Source organism: Polyodon spathula, unplaced genomic scaffold (assembly GCF_017654505.1).
Source record: "Polyodon spathula isolate WHYD16114869_AA unplaced genomic scaffold, ASM1765450v1 scaffolds_1708, whole genome shotgun sequence".
In the NCBI taxonomy this organism is placed as follows: Eukaryota; Metazoa; Chordata; class Actinopteri; order Acipenseriformes; family Polyodontidae; genus Polyodon; species Polyodon spathula.
Window position 1 is genome coordinate 30,773 of NW_024473184.1, and position 21,890 is coordinate 52,662.

A 21,890-nucleotide genomic window follows, 5' to 3' on the forward strand; every position below is an offset into this window, starting at 1 on the left:
ATTCTACATGGTGTCCTGTAAGCAAGGCATCACCAGCAATATCATATATTAAGCCGATTAGGACGTTCTCTGTTAAATAGGGCGGCCACATGCCTTCGACTATCAGCACCGCACAGCCGTCTGAGTTCTGCTTTGCTTAAAGACATTTCACACTTGAAACCGATATTAACAGCTGAGCCTGATTTTTATGGGACAGTCTGTACAATGGGAGTGGTGAACGTGAGGGAGAGACGCTGTACGGACAACATTGAGCAAAGACGCCCTCCCTTGCAGGCAAACCTCAAGCCACACAATATATATCGGAAACCCACTGTTCAGTAAGTTATCGTTGCCACTTGTGGCTCGTCTCCTCGCCTCTTTCACAGTCTCCAAGTCTGTAGCAGCAGGCTGTTTGTGAGGCTGCACTGCAGTGGTCTCAGGTCACTGTTAATCTGATCAGTGCTGGACTTGCTCTGTACTCTTACTCATGGCTCACTGCATAGATCTTCTCCCTTCTGTGTTTTACCCAAACGCCTTGGCTTGCTTCCACTGTAACAGCACAGAAGCCTTAATAATAATAATAATAATAATAATAATAAACATCTACCTTGAATAATAAAAAAAAAATACTTCCCTGTTGTTTTTTTCTCTTTGTTATTACACTGGTTGAATGTATGGGAATGCATGTTGCAATCTCAGGGTTGGAAATACGATCTGCAGTGACATAGCAAGCATTTTGATTCTTTCCAGGTTTTTAATGCAAGGTTCATTAAGAACATTTACAAACGAGAGGAAGCATTTGATCCAACTGCGCTCGTCCGGTTCTGAGCAGCTGATTGCTCTCAGAACCTTGTCAAGTCGGGTCTTAAAGGATCCCAGTGATTCTGCTCTGTGATGAAGCTGGTTTATTCACAGTCTCTGCTCTGTGATGAAGCTGGTTTATTCACAGTCTCTGCTCTGTGATGAAGCTGGTTTATTCACAGTCTCTGCTCTGTGATGAAGCTGGTTTATTTGCTGTCTCTCTGCTCTGTGATGAAGCTGGTTTATTCACAGTCTCTGCTCTGTGATGAAGCTGGTTTATTTGCTGTCTCTCTGCTCTGTGATGAAGCTGGTTTATTCACAGTCTCTGCTCTGTGATGAAGCTGGTTTATTCACAGTCTCTGCTCTGTGATGAAGCTGGTTTATTCACAGTCTCTGCTCTGTGATGAAGCTGGTTTATTCACAGTCTCTGCTCTGTGATGAAGCTGGTTTATTCACAGTCTCTGCTCTGTGATGAAGCTGGTTTATTCGCTGTCTCTCTGCTCTGTGATGAAGTGCGCTGGGTGTGCCAGGCCTCTCTCTGCAGCGTGGCTCTGCCACAGAGCCTCATCGCTCGCGTGGGTGAGGTAGCGCCGACCCAGTCGGGTCTCCAACTCCCTCAGATCCAACCAGAGCTGGAAATCCTGGAGGAGAGACAGGGAGAGGCCGTTACACTTTCAACTGCTCCTCCCACTGGGGCTTCTGTGTCCAGCTGTTTATTTACCCTCCTTTTTACCTGAGGTGTTTTCTTTGTAGAAGGACAACATTTAATGTCTATGGGGGCTATAAAAAACATAGATCTTTTATTTAATGTCATGTAATCAAAGAAACTACCCAACGATCTCGCAATCGGAAGCCATAATAGCAGTACAGTAGTATTCCCTGTTGGATTTTGAAATGTAACATTTTTCAAGCAGTATATGAAAAACTACAACGTGATGGTATGTCATTCAATATGCATAACGTTATTCAGCAGGTTGCAATCATGAAGCAAAATGAGTTCATTCTGTAGGGTGATGCAACACATTTGGCAGCAGCCCCTCCCTGTATAGTCGTGTACCTGGAGCCAGGTGTGACCGAGAGCCTTGTCCACGCTGTACCTCCGGCGCACCGTCACCTGCAGCAGGTTGCTGATCAGATCGATGGCTGCGAACGGAAGACGGAATGGATTTGTGAGGTGGGTGGAGGAGCTGTGATCCTCATTACAATACACAAGCGCGCTTCACACACATGCAAGTAACATTCACATCGCTGCTTATGAAAACTGTCTCCACTGTCCCACTTCATCAAAAAGACGTCAAGCGCAGGTCTCTAGTCGTTTTTTCTCAGGAAAAAGCCAAGAGAACCTTTCAATGGCCGAGTGAGACCGACAGGAGCAAAATGAAGCTGAAAAGAAGTGCGTATCTCATAGCCCCGCCCACTACAGAGATAACACGGACACAACAAAGGAGAGAGCTGCTTCTGCATCCAGCGCTCAAAGAATATCACAGACATCTGCAGCGCTTTTTTTGAGATGTTATAGTAATAAAATAATGACTCGGATCACATTATTGAGGAGTTTGGTGATAAAACAAGTGATCAGGAGAGGATTTATCAGTATGCACGTCTATAAAGAGGTATGTGAGAAACACAGCGAACGAGGGGTGGGGCTTGGCTGGAGATTTGTGATTCGATGCCTTTTAAACCAGTTTTACTCTGAAAAAAAACAGCACATGTAAAATATACATAAATTGGACCTGACGAGCGCTGATGCAAAGGGTTAAAGGTATCAGCCCAAAACTTATGGTCATAATGATGAGTCCTGAGGGGTCCCCTGCAGGAGGGTTGCCCAGCTCCTCCCCTCACCGTGCTGGGAGACTAGGCTCCAGGGATGCTCCGGGTACATGAAGGTGGCGTTCTGGATCTGCTCGCCCACGTCCTCGTCCTCGTTGAAGGGGAAGGTGCCGCTCAGGCTCACATACAGGACCACGCCCACGGACCACATGTCCAGGGAGCGGTTGTACCCGTGGCTGCGGATCACCTCGGGGGCCAGGTAAGCCGGCGTGCCCACGACTGACCGACGGAACGACCGTTCGCCGATGATCCGGGCGAAGCCGAAATCGCACAGCTTCACCTGGGAGGAGAGAGCAGGGAGCAAGACCTGTTGAAGGCATGGGCCAACGGTGGCCAACTCTGGTCCTGGAGAGCCACAATCCTGCAAGTTTTCTAGCTGTCTTTAAATCGTCAATGACAAAAGACCTGGGCATTCTTTTTTTAGTTTTAAGAAAGGGGCAGAGGGGAGAAAAAGAGTGGTGGATTGGTGAGAAAGGGGGCATGGGGGGAGAGAGGCAGACAAATAGAGCTGGAGTCAAGTAGATCTTCAATGGTACCAACTCTTTCAGTCGGATCCAATCCAAGATCCTGCTCCAGATGGTCCTCCATTATTTCATTGAACGTGTTGGTTCAATGTAATAACTAAAGATCGGTTTGCAACCAGTATAACTAAGGTAACTGAGATCACGCTAGTGCAGAGCCAATGGGAGGGAAGCAGGAAGCAGGAGGTGTGCCCTGACCTGTGGGAAGGGGTCGGCGGATGCCAGCAGCACATTCTCTGGTTTGAGGTCACAGTGCGCGATGTTCTTGAAGTGGAGGTATCTCAGCGCTTCCAGAATCTGAGAGAGATAGTATATAGAGAGAGAGATACATATATTAAGGCAGAGGAGGGGGAGGACAGTCGTAGTCCAAATGGGTACAGGACTACAGCCCCCAGAATGCCTTGGGGTTGGAACTAGAGTCAGGATGGGAAACAGCTGTCTCTAATAGAATGAACACCTGCCGGTAGTTCAGGTGTATTCTGGGGGGTGTAGTCCTGTACCCACTTGGACTACACCTCTCCTCCCCACAATATATAGATGTAGATGGCTAGCTAGATATATATTAGAGGCAGTGAATGGTAGAATAGTTACAGTCAACCTCAGAGACTGATAGTCGACTAATCGTCCCGTGACGTCATTGTGAAGCGCTTGCAGTCCATTCACATATAAATGACATTTTAGAACACTAGTAAAGAGTTTTTTTTAAAAATTCAAATATAGCGCACGGACAGCAAGGTCTTGCAAAACAGTGCGCCCACAAAATCGAGCGCCAGACATTATCAATTCGCGTACTCATGTATTTTTTACAGTGGTGACTGCAGCAGGAGTGGTGCTACGTGTAGTGCTGCGGTGTGGACGGCAGGTTGATGCGCTGACCTGTGTGACCAGGAAGCGCGTGCTCCTCTCCGGCAGCCTCCCCCGCTCGCTGGACAGGATCATCTCCAGCATGTCCCCCTGGAGCTTCTCCATGACAACGAACAAGTGGTCCACCGTCTCGAACAGGCCTTGCAGGGTCACCACCCCTGGGTGATGCAAGCTCTGTACAAAAAGAACAAGGGCTCAGGAGTGCCAGCAACACTGCCTAGGAATGAGATCCCTCAACACTGCAGAGCGCTCTAGCAGTACAGGAGAGAGAACTCCACTCTCCACACTGCAGAGCGCTCTAGCAGTATAGGAAAGAGAACTCCACTCTCCACACTGCAGAGCGCTCTAGCAGTATAGGAAAGAGAACTCCACTCTCACCACTGCAGAGCTCTCCAGCAGTATAGGAAAGAGAACTCCACTCTCCACACTGCAGAGCGCTCTAGCAGTATAGGAAAGAGAACTCCACTCTCAACACTGCAGAGCGCTCTAGCAGCATAGGAAAGAGAACTCCACTCTCCACGCTGCAGAGCGCTCTAGCAGTATAGGAAAGAGAACTCCACTCTCAGCACTGCAGACTAGTAACCTAATCTAATATAGTGATGTATTTCTACACACATTTTAATGTAGTATACAGTAGTAGACACTGAAATGGTTGCATAGTCTTTCTTTCCCTGTTGAAATGTCTCATGATTTAGCTCAATGCTTTGTTTTGCTTGTGTAAAACAAGCTGGGCTCCGACCTGAACAAAACACGGGTTCCCTGTAACGCGCTACAGCACGCTGTGCTTCTGATCCACGGTGGAGGCGCCCTCGGCTTGTTTCTCTACCTGGGTCTCTCACCTGCAGGATGGACACCTCGTTCCTCAGCTGGCTCTCCTGGTTGCTGGGGAACCTGGCCTTGTCGATAGCTTTGACGGCAACGTCGCGGCCGGATTTCCTGTGCTTACCTGAACAGCAAAGACAATTGCAGCTAACAAATAGTTTCATTGATTGTACCCATTTTGTGTTTCCATCAGCTACACAGTGCAGTTTACAAACACCACTCAACACTGCAGAGCGCTCTAGCAGTATAGGAAAGAGAACTCCACTCTCCACACTGCAGAGCGCTCTAGCAGTATAGGAAAGAGAACTCCACTCTCAACACTGCAGAGCGCTCCAGCAGTATAGGAAAGAGAACTCCACTCTCCACACTGCAGAGCGCTCTAGCAGTATAGGAAAGAGAACTCCACTCTCCACACTGCAGAGCGCTCTAGCAGTATAGGAAAGAGAACTCCACTCTCCACACTGCAGAGCGCTCTAGCAGTATAGGAAAGAGAACTCCACTCTCCACACTGCAGAGCGCTCTAGCAGTATAGGAAAGAGAACTCCACTCTCCACACTGCAGAGCGCTCTAGCAGTATAGGAAAGAGAACTCCACTCTCAACACTGCAGAGCGCTCTAGCAGTATAGGAAAGAGAACTCCACTCTCAACACTGCAGAGCGCTCCAGCAGTATAGGAAAGAGAACTCCACTCTCCACACTGCAGAGCGCTCTAGCAGTATAGGAAAGAGAACTCCACTCTCAACACTGCAGAGCGCTCTAGCAGTATAGGAAAGAGAACTCCACTCTCAACACTGCAGAGCGCTCTAGCAGTATAGGAAAGAGAACTCCACTCTCCACACTGCAGAGCGCTCTAGCAGTATAGGAAAGAGAACTCCACTCTCAACACTGCAGAGCGCTCTAGCAGTATAGGAAAGAGAACTCCACTCTCCACACTGCAGAGCGCTCTAGCAGTATAGGAAAGAGAACTCCACTCTCAACACTGCAGAGCGCTCTAGCAGTATAGGAAAGAGAACTCCACTCTCCACACTGCAGAGCGCTCTAGCAGTATAGGAAAGAGAACTCCACTCTCCACACTGCAAGAATGAATGGAATGCAGAATAATATTTTTGGAATGAATTTCAGACCTGACAATTCCCTGACATGGTCTTACCTCCATAGACTATTCCAAACTGGCCTGATCCTAATAACTCATCAGGAAAGATCTGGTAGACACTGCCGAAGTCCTGGTGTGGAAACAGAAACACAGGTGTGATACATCACAAACTTACACAAAAATGAACACTGACACTTGACAAAGCAGTGATTCCCAGGATGGAAAGAAGCAGCTGTATAGCAGTTTGAGCCATTCCTGGTTTTAGTATGAGTTTCAAAATCAGACACACCTGAGCTTGTTGCCTATACCCACTGTGGCTAATCAGGCTGGTAGTAAAACCTGGAATGGGCGAAAACGCTATGGAATAGGAGTCGTATTTCCAAACCTGGGATCCATTCATTGACAGAAATATGCCAGCTCTATTGTATATTTGTTTTATTCATTACAAAACAGACATTTCTCTGTCAAGCAGCACTCTTCTAAAACAAGGATGAAACCTTGAGGGGCTGGCTGGAGGCCTTTTGGCTTCGAGCGGGAGAGCTATCCTAAGCCTTCTCAGTAAGTCTCACTTTAAGTGATGCTAATTCAAAGGGGGGGGGGGGGGGGGGGGGGGGGGGGAGTGGAAGGCGAAAGAGAAGATGTTTACTGCTCAAGGAACTGAGAATGTGGGATCTGACCTTGGCTGGAACACTGCTGACACGAAGAGAAACTAAGCCAGCAAAGGCAAGGTTTAGCTTCACGCACACGTTAAGGCAAGATGAAATAGGAGCTATGAGAAACATACAAGATCATCCATGTACACGGCTTAACTAACTACTGCTTCATTTCTGCTAACCCTACCCCTTCCCTGAACTACCCCCTCCCTCCAGAGCAAGGCTAATGAAGACGGAGGGAGAAGCAATGCGGGGGACGGGTGTGAGTTTGGTGGTCTTAGCTTAGCCCCCTTTCGGAATTTGTATAATAATTTGTATAATAAAAAACAAACACCACATTTCTGTTTGAGAGAGGCCCAGTACCAAATGGCAGGGAAGGGAGTTACAGTCTTGAGACCCTGGGAATTATTTTTAGAAGATGAGTCTATTTGAGTCTCGCTCTCTCGCTCTTAGTGCCTTGAGGGAAAGCTCTCCTGGTGTCTGTCTCCCTGTGCTAGGGCCGTTGTCCCTCACCTTTCAAAGACGTGTAAAACACCTTTCTTCAATAAAACACACTTACCGTATTCTCCTGGGTTTGCATGTCGGAAACTGCAGGGATAAAGAACAGAACCATGGGATGGCGATTGTGAAGGACCCTGTTGTGGGGATGAATTCTACTGACATGCTTCTTCAATCCTTTAGGTATAGCTTTACAATATGTGCTCGTTTGAGCAATCAGAAAATAAAACCTAAGAGAAATTGTCAAGTGTGCAGTTTATATGCTTGACATACATCTCTATGCTTTACCAGACCTCTCTGTGCTTTACAATGCTTTATTACACTTGGCTATGTTTTTACTGTGGTATACTTTTATAAGGGTTAGTTTACCATGGTTTGTTTATTAATATCCTTTACTATACCCTTCCGTGCTTTACAATACTTCCCTATGCTTTCCCTGTGCTTTAACTTTGGGAAGCTTTTTCGAAGGCATGCTGTTCCCCTTACCCTGCCCTTCTGTGCCCGTGCTGGAGGGCATGTGGAAGGGCATCAGTGCCTGACGGATTGCCCTCTCCCAGGCCCTGGGGTCTGAGGCTTTGCTGCCCTGTGCTGAATGCGGCCTGCTCTCGGACACGCAGTAGACCAGGGTGTCTGTGACCAGCTCGAAGCAATGAGTGCTGCCCCCTGCTGGCAGGACGGATAACTCCTCAGCACTGCACACCTGCAGGATCTCAGACAGGGGCAACTCCTGCAGACAAGAGGGGGTGAAGTTTAACCCTGTAATGCTGTTTCTGTATGCCGTATTGGGGCAATTAATCTGTTACAGGGCTATATGTTTTATTACCACCTGTTTAGACTGCGCTTGGTAGATCTCTTAATCCGCCCCTCCTACTCTGCACTGGAATTGCCTGACCTCAGCATCATGTTACTGGATCCTCAGCTGATGCACTATCCTTGCACTGTTGCACTGCTAACATGTATTTGTAGATATAACTTGCTGTGATCCTAACTTGCTGCACACAAGTACATCCGATTCCTAGCAGCTGATCTCAGAACTTTGTCAAGTCGGGTCTTAAAGGATCCCAGTGATTCTGCCTCAGCAACATGACTAGGTAACCATTCCATCCCCTCACCACTCTCTGTGTGAAGAAGAGTCTCCTTCAGCAACATGACTAGGTAACCCATTCCATCCCCTCACCACTCTCTGTGTGAAGAAGAGTCTCCTTCAGCAACATGACTAGGTAACCCATTCCATCCCCTCACCACTCTCTGTGTGAAGAAGAGTCTCCTTCAACAACATGACTAGGTAACCCATTCCATCCCCTCACCACTCTCTGTGTGAAGAAGAGTCTCCTTCAGCAACATGACTAGGTAACCCATTCCATCCCCTCACCACTCTCTGTGTGAAGAAGAGTCTCCTTCAACAACATGACTAGGTAACCCATTCCATCCCCTCACCACTCTCTGTGTGAAGAAGAGTCTCCTTCAGCAACATGACTAGGTAACCCATTCCATCCCCTCACCACTCTCTGTGTGAAGAAGAGTCTCCTTCAGCAACATGACTAGGTAACCCATTCCATCCCCTCACCACTCTCTGTGTGAAGAAGAGTCTCCTTCAACAACATGACTAGGTAACCCATTCCATCCCCTCACCACTCTCTGTGTGAAGAAGAGTCTCCTTCAGCAACATGACTAGGTAACCCATTCCATCCCCTCACCACTCTCTGTGTGAAGAAGAGTCTCCTTCAGCAACATGACTAGGTAACCCATTCCATCCCCTCACCACTCTCTGTGTGAAGAAGAGTCTCCTTCAGCAACATGACTAGGTAACCCATTCCATCCCCTCACCACTCTCTGTGTGAAGAAGAGTCTCCTTCAGCAACATGACTAGGTAACCCATTCCATCCCCTCACCACTCTCTGTGTGAAGAAGAGTCTCCTTCAGCAACATGACTAGGTAACCCATTCCATCCCCTCACCACTCTCTGTGTGAAGAAGAGTCTCCTTCACCAACATGACTAGGTAACCCACTCCATCCCCTCACCACTCTCTGTGTGAAGAAGCATCTCCTACGCTCTGTCCTGAGCATTTCAGAAGCGATGTCCCCATGCCCTCTTACCTTGTAGTACTTGGCCGTGCTCTCATTCTGAAAGAGAGTGATGCACTTGCTGTCCAGACGCCAGTAGTGCCACTTTCTCTACAGTGAAGAGAAGAGGTTGGAATTATTAATGAGTCATTCAGCAGACGCTTTCATCCAAAGCGACTTGCAGAGACTGGGGGGGGGTGAACTCTGCATCATCAACAACTGCTGCTGCTGCTGCAGAGTCTCTTCCAATAGGACCCTGCTTTATGAGACATCAATGAATTCCGTGTCTCGTGCATCTAAGCAATTGCAGAAATCGTGCAAGCCGTTCAATACAGCAAGAACTAGCACTTAAACCCAGCTCTAAAATACCAGGCAGGCAGCTTCATCATTTGCAGACTGATTTACGGTGGCAGCTTTGGTCTCATTCAAAAATGACACATTTTAAATGACACGTCATTAGGGATTGGATGACTGCATATAAGTACGCTGGTGTTTGCAGGCTTGTTTCACAAACCCAGTGATCAAGCCAGTCCATTTTGTATTTATTTCTGCTGGGTTTGTTGTCCAGAGTGCGGTGTATGGTGGCTGGGGGGGTGTAAGGGTGTATTTTTCAGGGCAGGGTGGGGCTCCTTTCTGTTTGATGTGGAGTGAACAGTAAGCTCTGTTGCCCCCGCTCTCTCACCAGCAGGTCCTGGGAAGTGCAGTGCAGCAGCCAGCCCTCCCTCAGCACGACGCTGCCCCTTCTCTTGGTGTGCCTCACAGACTGAACCACCCGCATCAGAGGGATGTTACTGCTGAAGCACGGGCTAGGAACAAACCAAAAGCATTACAGTCAGTGGGGGGTGTGGCTGCTGACCCAGAATGTATTTAGCAGTTTTCCTCTGTTTTTACCACAGTTATACTATGCATTTACTATGGTTGGCCATGCCTTTTTAAATATGCTTTACCAGACCTCTCTGTGTTTTGCAATGCTTCCCTATGCTTTACCAGACCTCTCTGTGCTTTACAATGCTTCCCTATGCTTTACCAGACCTCTCTGTGCTTTACAATGCTTCCCTATGCTTTACCAGACCTCTCTGTGCTTTACAATGCTTCTCTATGCTTTACCAGACCTCTCTGTGCTTTACAATGCTTCCCTATGCTTTACCAGACCTCTCTGTGCTTTACAATGCTTCCCTATGCTTTACCAGACCTCTCTGTGCTTTACAATGCTTCTCTATGCTTTAAAGTGTATTCACTATGCTTTATTATACTCTGCTGTGCTTTAACTATGGTAACCTCTCTTGTATTTTATATTTGTGTATCAGTGAGAGAGGGATGAAATCAGACTGAGAAACAACATGTTTAATGATCTGTGGAGGATCTTAACAGCGTCATCCCAAAATGTTACAAGCAGGTCTCCACCTCTGATCTGCTACCTGATTGGTGGCTGTAGCTCCGCCCCCCCAGGCTCAGGAAATGGGTCTTGCTCAAAGCTGGGCTGCTCGTCCAAATCCACCAATAGGGTGCTGTGGAAGGGCGGGTCTAGATCCCCCTCTGCATCAAAGGACGGACAGGAGGTCATTTCAGCATCTGCAACTAGACACCCAGAGATCGTATCGGATCGCATGATCATTTCAGCTGTTTATTCCCTTTTACCAGGGGAGACCCTCTGGGACCCCTGCGCTCCCCTGACAGCGTGACTCCCCCTGCACACCACACAGCCGTGCCTTTACCAGGGGAGACCCTCGGGGACCCCTGCGCTCCCCTGACTGCGTGACTCCCCCTGCATGCCACACAGCCGTGCCTTTACCAGGGGAGACCCTCTGGGACCCCTGCGCTCCCCTGACTGCGTGACTCCCCCTGCATGCCACACAGCCATGCCTTTACCAGGGGAGACCCTCTGGGACCCCTGCGCTCCCCTGACTGCGTGACTCCCCCTGCACACCACACAGCCATGCCTTTACCAGGGGAGATCATCTGGGACCCCTGCGCTCCCCTGACTGCGTGACTTCCCCTGCACACCACACAGCCATGCCTTTACCAGGGGAGATCATCTGGGACCCCTGCGCTCCCCTGACTGCGTGACTCCCCCTGCACACCACACAGCCATGCCTTTACCAGGGGAGACCCTCTGGGACCCCTGCGCTCCCCTGACTGCGTGACTCCCCCTGCACACCACACAGCCGTGCCTTTACCAGGGGAGATCATCTGGGACCCCTGCGCTCCCCTGACTGCGTGACTCCCCCTGCACACCACACAGCCATGCCTTTACCAGGGGAGATCATCTGGGACCCCTGCGCTCCCCTGACTGCGTGACTCCTCCCCCTGCACACCACACAGCCATGCCTTTACCAGGGGAGATAATCTGGGACCCCTGCGCTCCCCTGACTGCGTGACTCCCCCTGCACACCACACGGCCGTGTCTTTACCAGGGGAGTTCATCTATGATCTGACACTTGTATTATTCTTAATTGTTTGATGTATGTGTGCTGTGTTAGTAAATATTCTACATCTTTAAGATGAGGAACGACAAGCAAACCAAACTGAGCCAGGAGAGCTGCCGTGCTTATGTGGTAAAGCTCCCAGCGTTGGATCTTGTTTCTGGGTTGGTGTGTCAGCTCCACTGCAGATTGTGTGGATAGTGTATGAGCAGAACAACACCATGGATCTTTCCTGTAAACAGCTACCCCACCCCCCTTTGCCAAGCCTGCCGCTTCAGTGCTTGGATTCTATTGCTGGTACGACCCCCTATCTGTTGTCTCGGGCTCCTCTTACCTTCCCCATTGAAGGAGCCTCTCTCTCCCACACAGTCGCTGGGCAACAGAGGCAGGCAACGTTTGTGGCAGTTGAACTTGCAGTCTGTTGAGAGCAACAGGAGAGGGGGGGGGGGGTTTAAAACAGCATAAGTCTCATCCAGGATTTTTAATGATCTGCAACTGAGTCCATTCTATCCCGCTAAGAGCTGAAATTCAAGTTTTAGACTCATGACGAAATGCGCTTTGATCAGTTTCTATCTCCCCCCTCACCTGAGCACTGCAGGCCCTGCCTGAAAAGCCCCAGCAACAGTCTCTGGCAGTGCTGGCACACAGTGGGGCGCGTGTATGTGCGAATGTGGAATCTGTGCGGCACTTGAACCCGGGTCGGCTCCCTCTGATCCACCCAGACGGGACGCCCCCCCCACGAGGGGGCCCTGGAGCGACGGCTCGGCTTCGACCGGCTGATCTGGGGGGGGGTGGGGGGGTAATGTAACCAGCTGTCGAATTACATGCTCCCTCGTCAAGACAACAGCCCCCACTACAGGTCGGAGGACAGAATCCCTTTAACGTATTTGATCCTTTTCAGCCACCAGCCCCATGAAGTACATCCCCTGATATCACAGTCAAAACCAAACAAAAATTAAAGCACAGTGTCTGATCACATGAGCATGAAAAGATACAAAAAACGAAAGAACTAAAACACAGCATTGCTCTATTGTAGGAGTAACTGTTGTTAAGAAGGCTCACCTCTTGAGTGGCTCACACTTCTACACAATCAGAGTTTTAAATGGGGCTACCAAACTGCAGGCGGCTTTTACTTCGGTTGACAAGGTTTTAGAGGCTATCTGTTAAATAATGAACAGATTTAAACTGTTGATTTAAAAGTCTGCTTAGACTGCACTTGAAGATCTCTTGATCCTCCCCTCCTACTCTGCACTGCACTTGCCTGACCTCAGCTAATGGAGAAGAAGAAGAAGAAGAAGAAGAAGAAGAAGAAGAAGAAGAAGAAGAAGAAGAAGAAGAAGAAGAAGAAGAAGAATTCCTGGATAGAGGTTTGCTGGGTTGGTTTCAGTAGTTGATCAGCCTGTCTGCCCCGGGCTGTGTTACCTCCTCCAGGCTGCCCCCTGTCTGGGTGCTCAGCGAGGCGGCTCTGCTTCGGCCCGTGGGGATGAGGGAGAGGCTGGGTCCACACCTCCGTCGGGGTCCGCTGCAGTTACTGGGGATCTTGAAGGCACAGCGCTTGTGGAAGTCCAGACCACAGCCTGAGAGGGGGAGACAGGGCTGAAACAAGCACCAGTGACACAGACACACACACTCACAGAGGCATGCAAACGCACGCACACACACACACACACACACACACAGGCATGCAAACACACACACACACACACAAACAGAGATGCAAACACACACACACACTCACAGAGGCATGCAAACGCAAGCACACACTCACACACACACACACACACACACACACAGAGCCATTCAATTGAAGACACACCAAGATGCACACACTGCTAGTCAACCAAGCCACACAAACACTGAATCACAAAATCTACCACTGGATCTCAAGGATTTCACAACTAAACCCACACCAGGATCTAGTGGTGGAGGTGCAGAGACAGAGAGAGAGCTTCAGTCTCCACACTTGCCTTCGCATTTTAACCCTTGGCGCACCAGTCCCCACAGCATCTCTCCGCAGTGATGGCAGAAAGTAGGCGAGCGATACGAGTGGACAGCCAGGACGTGGGGGCGGAGCTTCAACACAGCCAAGGAGGCGGAGCCTGGGGAAGGAGAGGGGAGGGGCAAGCTGACGGACACATTCCGCGAGAGCTCAGCATTCCACAGCATTCCATACCCTCACATTCAAATATGAAATAAATGCCCTTACGCTGTACACTTACTACTAATTACAGAAAGACTAGCAACTAGATTCGACATGCATATTTGTGCTATCGGTAAATCTCTTCCTGTAGCCGCTGCTCGAAGACGGGCAGGATTGCGGGGTGTGTCTCCCCCCTACCTGACAGCACCACCTCTATGAGGTCCCCTTCGCGGATCGCGTCGCTCCCACCCAACCGCTGGAGGATGTTCTCCGAGCTCGGGGCGTGTCGGAACAGCAGGATCTTATCATCCAGAGCCAGGAGACCACTCTCCGGAGCCTGGAGAGAACAGCAAGCCTGTGAACTCTTTGTCATGCGCAATGCATTCTAAAATCCTTCATCTTGCTGAGTGCACGCTTCAGAGTTTGCACTAGCGATTTTTCTTTTTAAAGAATCACACAGAGGCAGCGCCACCTGCAGTTTAAAAGATGGACAGCAACGATGGAAATGAGAATCCTATTGCAGAGCGTTTTTGCCCATTCCAGGTTTTACTACCAGCCTGATTAGCCACAGTGTGTCTAGGTAACAAGCTCAGGTGTGTCTTATTAAACTCCTAGTAAAACCAGGAATGGATCAGACTGCTTTGCAAAAGATGTCTCATTTCCATCCGCGTGCCGAAAATGTCATGTGATGACACACAGGGCAGATCTCCACAAGATAAGCGCCGGCTTGATATTTGGGGCAGATCAATCAATGTCTTTTATGTGTGTTACTGTATTTTATCGCGTGTGGCGTCCTCCATAACTATTAACCACAGCAGAGTTTCGAAACGTTAAAAGAAAGGTCATAAATTCAATGACGAAAGTCATCGAAAAAGACTTCTAGTCGAAAACGTTTGCCATTGAATTGATTCTGTTTCTTTTGGTGTTTCTCAATTCTTCAAATGTATCACACTACTATGTCATTATATATATCGCTGTAAACCTAACTTGTTGCATCCTAGTTCATATTGTATTCTAGCAGTGTTATTATTTGCACTTGCTGTAAACTATACCAAATAAATGATAATATAGAAATAATAATGTTAATAGGCTTTTAAAAATGTATTCATGTCTATTACAATACAGGTGATAATATTGTTCTTGGCTGTTTAAGATTCGTTGTCTTGCTTGTTTCTGGTCACCTGGTCATTGCTGACTGGGAGGCAGTGTGTGGTTTGGGGGTGGGAGGGACGCACAGTGGAAAATATTTTTCCGCGCGGCAAGAAAATGCTCAGAGGTGAACTGTGTCAGTCTCTGACACAGCAAACTTCCTGACTCAACAGGCGCCCACTCATCAAGTTTTCTTCAAAGGTTTCATGAAATAAACAAAGCTATTTGCTCCAGACCTTTATAGGAATCTATCAGCCGTATTCTGGTGAGACTTTGAAAACACGTTCTGTTTCTACAAGATTAAAACCTATAAGTGTTAAACTCTAAGGATACCAGACCTCTATGTGCTTTACAATGCTTCCCTATGCTTTACCAGACCTCTCTGTGCTTTACAATGCTTCCCTATGCTTTACCAGACCTCTCTGTGCTTTACAATGCTTCCCTATGCTTTACCAGACCTCTCTGTGCTTTACAATGCTTCCCTATGCTTTACCAGACCTCTCTGTGCTTTACAATGCTTGCCTATGCTTTACCATGCTTTCACTGTGCTTATTAGACTTTGCTGTGCTTTTACTGGGGGAGTCTTCTCTTAAGTGCCTCAATGTTGCGTTTGTTCCTTCTCTGTATGAAAGGGCAGCTCTGTGTGGGAAAGTGAATTATTGTGATGCTGATATAAAGCTCTCATCTCAGACTGTGGTTTCAGTGCAACAACGGAAAACTCAACCACAACGAGCCCCCTGTCAGCTAGCAGGAACCCAGCCCTTAAAGAAACAGCGTCCAATGAACGAGGGTTCAAACGAGGCGCTACTCTCCACTTCTGATTACTAATGTCTGTGGTAGCGTTGCATTCTGCCCGCCAGTCAGAGTTCCTCATTAGGCTGCATTGGATTTTCTTTTCTTAGTTTTTGTGATGAGTTCAGGAATTTCTCTTTAAGAGAAACTCCCATTGCATAGCGGTTAGAGCCGGTCCTGGTTTTCCTGTGAGTTTAATAAGACACAACTAAGCTTGCTACCCACACACTATAGCTGGTAGTAAAACCTGGAATGGCTGACATTGCTGTGCAATAGGAGTCTTATTGCTATACTGTAACAGTTTTATTTGAATTAGCGAGTTCAGGTCTTACCTTCTTCTGGATTATCTCCAAGGCCAGCTTCTTGACGGCGCTGAAGGAGAGCTGCGGCCGCGGGATAGAGACGAGCTCCCGGAACAGTCCGACCTGGAGCTGGATCAGCGGCGGCGGCGCCCCCCGGGGAGGGAGCCCGGGAGGGGTGTGAGATGCAAGGGGGAGCGGCGGGTTGGAAGACATCGCTGCGCAAGGAAACCGAGAACAGTTAGCCTTACAAAAAAAAAAAAAAAAAAAAAACATTTTGGATTGGGACACGTTTATATATAGCTTGACAATTCTGCAAAGTAAATATGTAATGCAGCCTCTGCAGGTACGAGAAAGTACCGGTTCTATTCCAGTTAAACAAGTCTAGCTGCTACTAACGTGCACGAATCTGGTTAAGCAGACAGCAAGGAAGCATGAACAACATATTAAACCGTTATATTACATTACAAAAAAGATTGCCCAGATGCTGAAACGAAAGACGGCTGCAGTTATTGTGGCTCTTGTCCGATCTGCGCACCAGTACGCGGTGTTCAAGTTTCGGTCTTTCTGTGGGATCTCTTCGTGTCAGCTACGCTGTCCGCTGCTCTGTCTGAGTGTCTGTCGGTCCGCAACTCATTCAGCAGAGAGAGAGAGAGAGAGAGAGAGAGAGAGAGAGAGAGAGAGAGAGGAGAGGGAGAGAGAGAGAGAGAGAGAGAGAGAGAGAGAGAGAGAGAGAGAGAGAGAGAGAGAGAGAGAGAGAGAGAGAGAGAGAGAGAGAGAGAGAGAGAGAGAGAGAGAGAGAGAGAGAGAGAGAGAGAGAGTGAATTCTCAGAACAGACAGGAACCAAAAATAAACTACCCCCCCCCCCCCCCCCCCCCCCCCCCCCCCCCCCCCCCCCCCCCTAATTATAACCCTTTCTTTAATGACACGCGTCTCAATCGAGTCACATTTAAACTCGTCAAGGGTGTTTCTGTCAGTCTGTCTATCTGTCTGTAGTGTTAGAACTATAAGAAAAAAAATTATATAGTATTCACTATGTTATAACACATTGATAACTACACACACACACACACACACACACACACAAGTAGTTTACAAGAGCCAATCAAATCTATGCGAGATGCTAACTTGCTGTTCATTGTCTTTGATTATGTCATTCGGGAACTTGTGACCTATCCACTGGGATCCATTGTGATGTCACTGAAGAACAAGAACACTGGGGAGTGCAAATGATTTAAAAAGTCTTCAAGCAACCAATTCAATACCTAAATGCAAGACATTCTGACAATTGATTCAGTTCAAGATATCTCACTAAGGTAAAACTAATACTGTACTCACAGTACACTGTCCTAGTTAGTAGCAGTGTAACACTGTTTAATAGAACCACTAGGGGGCATAGTAGTTTCTATGAGGGCACTGCTAGTACAATGGCTTCTTACTGTCCTCCCCAGGTTTCTCTGAAATGGACTACCTGACCGTTCCTGGGGTCTCCAGTGCTGCGCCGGGGGTCCCCAACCTTTACCAGCAAAGGAGACCCTCCATCCGCACCCACCCTCACAACACAGCCCACCATCTCAAACCAAGCGCAGGTACAGTGCTGAGGAGACAAGCATGTCAGCTAAGGGCTTCTTCAGAGAGCAGCTGGGATAATCAGATTGTGAAGCCAAGGAGTTTCCCCTATCAAAACCTCTGCTAAAGATCTACTGAAAGCCTTTTATCTTGGAAAGCTGCTTCATATCCAGTAATGCTGCTATTCGGTTAATACGAGAGACTGTGGACTGAACAGGGCGTTTTCTATGGCAAAAGTGTAAAATGTTAAAAGAAGCTGAAACAGTAAACCTTAACTAATACTTAAACACAGTACAGAAACAGGGATAGATGGCAATCAAGTGGAGATTAAGAGAGTGATGAGAGGATGGAATGGGTTACCTAGTCATGTTGTTGAAGGAGACTCTTCTTCACACAGAGAGTGGTGAGGGGATGAAATGGGTTACCTAGTCATGTTGCTGAAGGAGACTCTTCTTCACACAGAGAGTGGTGAGGGGATGGAATGGGTTACCTAGTCATGTTGCTGAAGGAGACTCTTCTTCACACAGAGAGTGGTGAGGGGATGGAATGGGTTACCTAGTCATGTTGCTGAAGGAGACTCTTCTTCACACAGAGAGTGGTGAGGGGATGGAATGGGTTACCTAGTCATGTTGCTGAAGGAGACTCTTCTTCACACAGAGAGTGGTGAGGGGATGGAATGGGTTACCTAGTCATGTTGTTGAAGGAGACTCTTCTTCACACAGAGAGTGGTGAGGGGATGGAATGGGTTACCTAGTCATGTTGCTGAAGGAGACTCTTCTTCACACAGAGAGTGGTGAGGGGATGGAATGGGTTACCTAGTCATGTTGCTGAAGGAGACTCTTCTTCACACAGAGAGTGGTGAGGGGATGGAATGGGTTACCTAGTCATGTTGTTGAAGGAGACTCTTCTTCACACAGAGAGTGGTGAGGGGATGGAATGGGTTACCTAGTCATGTTGTTGAGGCAGAATCACTGGGATCCTTTAAGATCCAACTTGATAAATTTCTGAGATCAATCAGCTGATTGGAACCGAGCACAGATGGATCAGATTTCCTAAAGTATTTTGTGAGCTAAAACCAATTGAACAGAGAAACACAAGCACGGTATATCGAGGGCGTGTTCCACTTTGAGGTTGTTCTGTGGTTCAGGTTCCCGCAGGAAGTCCCGCCCCCCGAGCTGGCTGAATTGCTGGCTGGAGACTCTGATTGGTCGGTGGCGGAATCTGTACCACATCATTGGCCTCTTCACAAACTCCCGCTACTTTGACAACTTTATCCTGGGCGTCGTGGTGCTCAACACTGGCACTCTGGTGGCACAGACCTTCGACATTGTGGCAGTACGGGGAGGTAAGGACTAGAAACACGAGGCAAACATTTCGATATTCTCTTAATGAGGCTTCCCCTTACTGTACAAAAATAAAGCTGGAATTTCATCAAGGGGATCTGGGAACAGATACAACCACAAGAGCACAATTCATAGGAGGCAGTGTGGTCCAGTGGTTATAGAAACGGGCTTGTAACCAGGAGATTCAAATCTCAGCCACTGACTCACTTAACCTCCTTGTGCTGCGTCTTTGGGGTGAGATGTTTTTGTAAGTGACTCTGCAGGTGATGCGTAGTTCACACACCCTAGTCTCGTATCTTGTAAAGCGCTTTGTGATGGGGAGCCGCTATGAAAGGCGCTATATAAAAATAAAGATTTGTTTAAGTGGTCCAGAGTTAAGTGGTCTCTCTCTCTCTCTCTCTCTCTCTCTCTCGCTCTCTCTCCCTGCCCAGGCTGGTTCTTTTCAGTCATGGACGCTAGCTTCCTCGCAGTCTACCTGTTGGAGTTTGTTCTCAAGGTCTTTGTGTTGAGGAAGAAGTTCTTCAAGAATGCGTGGAACGATCTGGGTAAGAAAGCCAACCTGACGTTGAGATCAATCAGCTGCTCAGAACTGGATGAGCGTAGATGGGCTGAATGGCCTCCTCTCGTTCTTATTAGGTAGATGTGTTAATAGGAACAATACATTAAGAAGGATTTTAAGTCTGCCAAAGTATTTAATGATCCTTAAGAAAGGGACGCTCAGTGTTGCTGAATATAGAAACACCAAAAAGAAAATGCAACGACAAGCGACTGGAAGTCTTTTTTCAATGTCTTCATTAGAAGAAACGCGAGGTTAGTGTCTGATAGGGGCTGCACACACTCCTCTCAACAGGATCGTTGAGAGATCCTTCACACCCATTGGAGGTGGAGTCCACAGCCATGAGGGATAGAAGCATGTGCCTGGAGGCTTGGTGGTCCAGTGGTTAAAGAAAAGGGCTTGATGCCAGGAGGTTCAAACCCAGGCTCAGCCACTGACTCACTGTGCGAGACCCTGAGCAAGTCACTGAACCTCCTTGCGCTCCGTCCTTCGGATGAGACGCCAAACAAACGAGGTCCTACTGGAAGCAACAGTTGTTGATGCATCGTTCACCCCCTACTCTTTGGATAAAAGCGTCTGCTGAATGACTCATTCATAAGAATAATGTTGATTATAGCAGGCTTTGCCCTGATCCTTGTCTCTCTTTCTCTGCAGACTTTGCCATCGTTTTCATGAGCCTCGTCGACTTTATTCTTCCTCTGATCGAGTCCTCGGGCAGTTTCAGTGGGAATGCCTCCTCAGTGTTCCGGATTCTCAGAGTCTTCAAGGGAATCCGGGCAATCCGGGCGTTCCGAGTGCTCAGGACCATCCGGTAAGGGGGGGGGGATTTATTTATTTGGCATTCTCTAATGGTGACTGATCTAAAAAGCAATGGCTAGCTGGGGCAGGAAGATTTTGAATATCTTCCAGTAGAGAGTTTAATTATTTCACCCTGTCCTCATAGCTCATTGAGTCCAGGGATCAGCCTAGTTCTCTGTACACTCTCTCCAGTTCAGTGATGATTTTGTAGTGAAGTGATCAGAACTGGACAGGGTATCACGGTATTCCAAGTGGGGTCTAACTAGAGCATTGTATAAACTAAACTAAATTGTTCCAGCAGTCACCTCTCTCTCTCTCTCTCTCTCTCTCTCTCTCTCTCTCTCTCTCTCTCTCTCTCTCTCTCTCTCTCTCTCTCAGTTTCCTCCAGAACCTCCAGTCTATCCTGTCCACCTGCCTGCAGTCTCTCCAGTCAATGGGAGCCATCATTGTGCTCATGTTCACCTTCCTCTGTATCTGAGACACTAACAGCATCTCACTGCGCTGGGGCATGCTGTAGAACCATACAAACAGTCTTGGGTATTGGTGTTCCCTGTGGACATGCAGGCACTCCCTTGGTGTTGTATATTAGCCAGCGTCAGAGTATGATTGTGACTGTGAAACTGACAAGATGTTTGGAACATTTTTATCTATTCGTCTGATTAGACCCCAGAGGGCTGAGCGGTTAACTTACTTAGTTCACAAACGCATTCTATTTGTCCAGTTTTGAAAGAAATGGATTTACGAAGTTTTTTTGTCTTGCTTTACAGGATTTATTTATTTATTTGTTTTGGGGGCTTTCCTTTGTCATTATATATATATTCCTCATATATACTGTTGAAAGTGGATGCAGCAGTCAGAGCTGACAGGCTGTGCTCCTTAGCCCCTGTCCTCAGTCATGTTCGCTGTCATATTCCGGGAGATGTTCTACCAGTCGGATCCCGATCGCTTCGGCACCATGTTCAACACCATCTTCACCCTCTTCCAGCTCCTCACCCTGGACGACTGGTCCTACATCTACACCACCAGCAGGGACAGAGGTGAGCCAGCCTGTCTGAAGCCAGGGAACCCCTTCTAACTATGTGCTATCCTTACTTGTTGCATCCTAGTTCATATTATATTCTATTTGTGCTAATGCACTTGCTGTAAACTACACTGTATTTAAATATTAAGCTTGCAATGTAACCCTGCACTGCCTTGCCCATACGTTAGTTAATATAGTCAGCATGTACTCCCTTAAATATGAAACCAAACTTACTGTGAATTCAGGATCAGAGCCGTCGGGATGACAACATGGCATACAGCCAAGGCTTCTTGAAAGCTCTTTAACTCTGTGTTGGAAGCGTTCAGTACTGAGAAGGCTGGTACTGACAGCGTCGTCTCCCTTCACTCTTCCAGGGTCCTGGTTCATCATTATCTTCCTGGCTCTTTACATTGTGGTGGAGTATTTCACTTTCCTCAAGTAAGTGCACACTCACACTCACACTGATGTAAAATGCCTGCACTGCCGTGATGGATAGATGTTGAGCTGCTGTGTGTTGAACTAATTTTTCTTAATTGTAGCTCTCAAAACTATTTCATAAATAGTGTCAGTCAACAGGGGGAGCAGACAGCTGATTGGTTAGTGACAGGAGAGAAGCCAGCGAAGGGGTGGGAACAATTCCACCCTCCAGGTGACCCAGGAAGCGCTAGACAGTCT

General features: G+C 47.9%; 1 protein-coding gene across 9 annotated transcripts; it reads right to left on the reverse strand.

Annotated features, from left to right (window-relative positions):
• Nucleotides 1-1,218: 1,218 nt before the first annotated feature.
• LOC121310062 (serine/threonine-protein kinase D3-like) lies at nt 1,219-16,591 on the reverse strand. Of its 9 annotated transcripts, none has more exons than XM_041243270.1 (19): nt 16,466-16,591; nt 15,961-16,145; nt 13,886-14,024; nt 13,515-13,646; nt 12,970-13,124; nt 12,133-12,328; nt 11,882-11,965; nt 10,543-10,702; nt 9,807-9,930; nt 9,158-9,235; nt 7,547-7,787; nt 7,122-7,150; nt 5,967-6,039; nt 4,835-4,941; nt 4,008-4,169; nt 3,330-3,428; nt 2,623-2,890; nt 1,838-1,923; nt 1,219-1,421 (listed from the first exon to the last, which is right to left on the reverse strand). In XM_041243270.1, the coding sequence occupies exons 2-19, from the start codon at nt 16,141-16,143 to the stop codon at nt 1,263-1,265; spliced, it is 2,475 nt and encodes an 824-aa protein (XP_041099204.1). In that variant the 5' UTR covers nt 16,144-16,145; nt 16,466-16,591; the 3' UTR covers nt 1,219-1,262. The 9 variants fall into 9 exon arrangements, 8 of the variants coding, with proteins under 8 accessions (XP_041099204.1, XP_041099209.1, XP_041099207.1 ...); XM_041243275.1 differs by having other exon boundaries at nt 15,961-16,173; XM_041243273.1 differs by having other exon boundaries at nt 16,396-16,591.
• Nucleotides 16,592-21,890: the final 5,299 nt, after the last annotated feature.

Coding starts and splice junctions, on each gene's coding strand:
- LOC121310062 (XM_041243270.1), bottom strand. CDS start 16,143: ATGTCTTCCAACCCGCCGCTCCCCCTTGCATCTCACACCCCTCCCGGG. Junction 9,236..9,806: donor GCACTTCCCAGGACCTGCTG/GTGAGAGAGCGG, acceptor TCTTCACTGTAG/AGAAAGTGGCACTACTGGCG. Junction 7,788..9,157: donor GCACGGCCAAGTACTACAAG/GTAAGAGGGCAT, acceptor TCTTGTCTGCAG/GAGTTGCCCCTGTCTGAGAT.